Consider the following 4,242-nt stretch of genomic DNA (forward strand, 5'->3'; position numbering starts at 1 on the left):
AGCCATGGCTCTTGGCTACTTTTTTTCCATTCTCACTCCCCTCTTCCCTAAGGCAGGAGAAAAGTCTTAACTGACTAATAAAATACCTGAGGCTGATTTGATTATATGAACAAGAAGGGCTATCTTCTATTCTTGGCCCCCTTTCTCTTTTGACCTTGAACAACATCCCTGGTCATTTGAGCCCTTGGCTTCCACAACATCCGCATAGATGCATGGTATCGCCATAACAGCACTCAGATGACTAGAGGAATCGTTATTTTGCTGGTGTGACCCTCTCTGCTACTAATTTGTGAGCTCCATAAGAACAAGAACTGCACCTTGTTTGTCCCATGTCCCCATCTGTGAAGCAGAGACGTCTGAGCCAGAACTAAGGGACAAACTGGGAGTTAAGCAGGCACAGTGCGGGGAAAGGCCACACCCGGCAAAGGGAGGTGCTGAGGGAAAAGAGCAGAGTCCCTTAGAGACGTCAGCAGAAGGGTGACCCCAGACTAGGGCACCGAGGAGATGGGTGGGGCATCGCCATCCAGGGCCTGACGTGCAGGGCAGGAGTCCAACATCTCGCTGGTTTGCCACCGACCAGTGACCTACGGGAATAGCAAGTACAGACGGGGGCTGGCGTTCTCTCGCTCCGGCTCTGCTCTTTGCCGTCTTATTTCGGCAAGTGCATGGGCATGCCCGGACTATATGGCACAGATGACAAAGAAGCCTCATGGCGGGTCAACGCTTCACAATGAATATGCACATCATGGATCTTTCTTAAGCACCTCCTGTGAGATGGTCATTGCACTAGGTACTAGAAATACAGGAATGACCAAACCAAGCAAAACATTCCTGTCTTCACGGAGTCGATATATTCTAGTGGGAGAGGTCAGGCCATAAACAAGCTGTGCAAGCAGAGCGTATGAGAAGGCGCTGAGCAGGGAATGCAGCAGAGAAGGTGGGTGGGGAGCCCCAGCACGGTGTGCCGCGGGGGGCAGAATGCACCTCCAGCTGGGCGGTTGAGAAAGTGTCCCCAAGAAGGGGACATTTCAGCAAAGACATGAAGTCAATAAACGAATGTGTTAGATGCTCGAGACATAGTTAGTACTGAATTACTACAAATACTTCCCTTCCCTTTCAATCCGAGTCACATAAATAAAGTCACCAGTGTGCTTATCATCTACCCGTAAAGGTCGACCTGGTGAGCCCTATCTCTAGGATAACACCCTGTTTGTGTACTGAAAGCAGACGATGCCAGAGGGCTCGTGGGGACTCTTCAGCCTCAATCCACTGCAGACCCGAGTATCAGCATGGCCTGAGGGGCCAGGTGGGGCTCACCTCTCATGGCGTCTCCCGAGGGGCCCCCTGAGGCAGGAACAGGGTACACATTCAAGTACTTGTTAGTCAGGAATCTGATCCCTCTCACTGGTGAGTAAGTGTTTGCCAATATACTGTTTTCCCTTAGAAGGACAGAAAAAAAATACACATTTCTCAAGAAAGACAGTATGAACATTGCTGAGTTCAATTGTTCGTCCATCATCCAAGTTCTAAAAAATGTAACAGAGCCTAAACTATAGATTATTTAAATACAAGAAAAAATTGTTGAAAAGGATTCAGAGTGATTCTTTAGGAATGATCTGCTTTTCCTCGATCATTTTCCTTTGTTTACATATTTTAATAAATTCAAATAGGAAGTGTTCCTTTGGCCTGCCCTGTTTGCAGTTTCTTTTAGGACCCCCTGCTGAAACAGGGCTGGGCTGCTCCAACGCCTGGGAGTGCCTGCATCCATCACGCCCCTACTGGGCTGCCGGTCACAACCATCACTCCTGGTAATGCCCCATTTTAAGATCCTCAGAAATAACAAAAGGAGAACAAGGCAGATGATGACAGGATCATGGGCCTGAGAACAGCACATATGTCATCACTGTCATTAAATGATACACATCAGCAATGGGAGTAGCTCACTGACTCCTGGGTGTTCGTTGCCAGTGGGTTCTGGCCTGTCTACACTTCCAGCACCAGCACTGGAGAAAATAACAGGCGCCCTTATCATACCTCTGCGCCATGATAGTGCCTGGGAGGGGGAGCTGGATGAGCGTCGGTTGTTTCTTACAAAACCTCCTATTGCTCTGCAGTGCTTCTGTAATCTAAAATACAGACAGAGATCTAGTTAGATTTTTTCATATATACAGACACACATACATTTCCAATGATTAAAAAAAAAAAAAAACCAGAAAGAAAGAAAGAAAATGTAGCATTAAGGCACTGTGTATGAGGATAAAATTCAAGGCTTGGGAGCTGAATACCTGGCCCATGACGGCTGGAGGGATTTGCTCCCGGATATACTTCATATAATCCACTGTTGCCTCAAGAATGGAAGCTGCGTCATTCTTTCTCCCCTTTATACATGGCAATAGAGTCCGCAGCTGCTCACAGCAATACTTGATTCGTTCTCTGAGCAGGGAATGGTAATAAACAAGAAATAATTAGTCTCATTTTTTTCCTTGTCCGCAACTCTTCCTCCCGGTATCCCCTTCAGAGGAGGCCTTTTCCTCACAAGCCAGCAGCCCCAGGACCCCGGGGTCCCGCCTTCCCGAGGGTGCCACTCACACTGCTCCCAAGAACACTGTGCTGGTGGCAGCGCCAGCTCGCTCGCCCCAGGCCTGCTGCAGCGCACACACGCCCAGACGCCGGGCAGCACACGGCCGGGCTTCGTCTGTGGTTTCACTTTCTGCACTCAACCACGGTCCAAAAATATTAAGTAAAAAATTTCAGAATTAAACAATTCACAAGTTTTAAAACGCGTGCTGTTCTGAGTAGCGTGAAATCTCACGCCTCCTACTCTGTCCCCTCTGGGACACTGCGAATCGTCCCTTTGTGCAGCGTATCCATGCTGCATGTGCTGCTTCCCAGAACTTAGCAGTCATCTTCGTTATCACAGCAGTTATGAGAGAGAGACTACATTCACATAACTTTTATCACAGTACATTATTATAATCATTCTGTTTTATTTTTATTAATCTCTAACTGTGCCTAATTTATAAATGAAGCTTTCTCATAGGTATGTATGTATAGGAAAAAAACAGTATATAGAGGATTTGGTACTATCTGTGGTTTCAGGAATCCCCTGGGGGTGCCCGTGGATAAGGGGGGATGACTGTACACATCCCCACTGCCTACGGAAACCTAGAGATGACTCCTCACTCAGAGAAGAGAATCACACATACATAAATAAATCCTTTTGCAATTCATGCTAGAAGCCTAGAAGGCAAAGAGTAGGCAGAATATTCATGTCACTGTGACCTGGACCACATTTCCATCGATAGATCAGTTAGCATCTTGTAATGCATGGGCTTCACATGTAACTGAAGCAGTAGGTAAGGACAGAACAAATAAACCAATATGCAAATGAGAACAACATCCAAGATAGTATCAGAAGGAAACTAACCTCGGCGTTTCATAGTTCTAACAGGAAATATATAGGAAATACAAATCTAAGTCGATCTAAGCTTTGGTACCTTCATATTTTCATGTGTTCACTTAATAAACATTAAGCTCCTGCTTTGTGAATACTGCCTCGATGTATGAAGTGTCCAGTGGTAACTCCGCCCGTTATTAGCTAGGACCATTGACAGGCTACCAAATTTCTCTGAACGTCAGAAGGGCAAGAAAAAAAAATAATTAAAAAATTTAGTTTGATATATAGCCAGTAAATAACTAAAATAGTCTAGATTAGCAGTGCTTTAATTAGGTTTTGAGTTCTGGGGGGATTCTGTGAAGGTGTGTTGGGGACTATTCTGAAAAAAAAAAGGGATGGAATCGTCAACAATTTGACAACGTATATGAGGGGCTTTGGGACTTTTCACACATTTTAACATGGTACTTTCACTTATGAGGGTCTAAAACGCAGAACAAACTTTTTGTTATCTATTATGTTATAGTAGTATAACAGTAAAATATGAAAAACGATCTGAACATGCAAAATAAGTGGCCGCTTAGATAAGCTATAGTATATTAGCTTAGCACAATATTACCTTACAGTGGAAATGATGTTATAATGCTTACTGAAAAAAGATAAGATATTTTTAGAGGATACAAGTATAAGATATAAGACAGCAAATAAAATATGGACCTAATCATTAAACAAAGCAAAATTAAGCATAGAAAGAAAACTAAAAGCAGAAACATCAGCTAATAATTATTTCTGGATGGCTGAGCTATGGAAAATGTTATTTCTTCCTTTTATTTTCTATATTTTCCAAA

At 44.2% G+C, this 4,242-nt stretch overlaps 1 protein-coding gene across 4 annotated transcripts in view; it reads right to left on the reverse strand.

Moving 5' to 3' along the window:
• Positions 1-4,242, reverse strand: part of LOC105293312 (spermatogenesis- and oogenesis-specific basic helix-loop-helix-containing protein 2-like) — a 106,741-nt gene that overhangs the window by 4,170 nt on the left and 98,329 nt on the right. For 3 of the 4 annotated variants that reach the window (XM_023531590.1, XM_023531591.1, XM_023531592.1), the window contains 3 exons: positions 2,286-2,433; positions 2,035-2,126; positions 1,318-1,439 (listed from right to left, as the gene is read on the reverse strand). In XM_023531590.1, coding sequence (XP_023387358.1) covers positions 1,318-1,439; positions 2,035-2,126; positions 2,286-2,433 — 362 coding nt within the window. The remainder of the gene's footprint in view (positions 1-1,317; positions 1,440-2,034; positions 2,127-2,285; positions 2,434-4,242) is intronic. The other variant, XM_023531593.1, reaches the window with a different exon arrangement.

This window comes from Pteropus vampyrus, unplaced genomic scaffold (assembly GCF_000151845.1).
Source record: "Pteropus vampyrus isolate Shadow unplaced genomic scaffold, Pvam_2.0 Scaffold71, whole genome shotgun sequence".
Taxonomy (NCBI): Eukaryota; Metazoa; Chordata; class Mammalia; order Chiroptera; family Pteropodidae; genus Pteropus; species Pteropus vampyrus.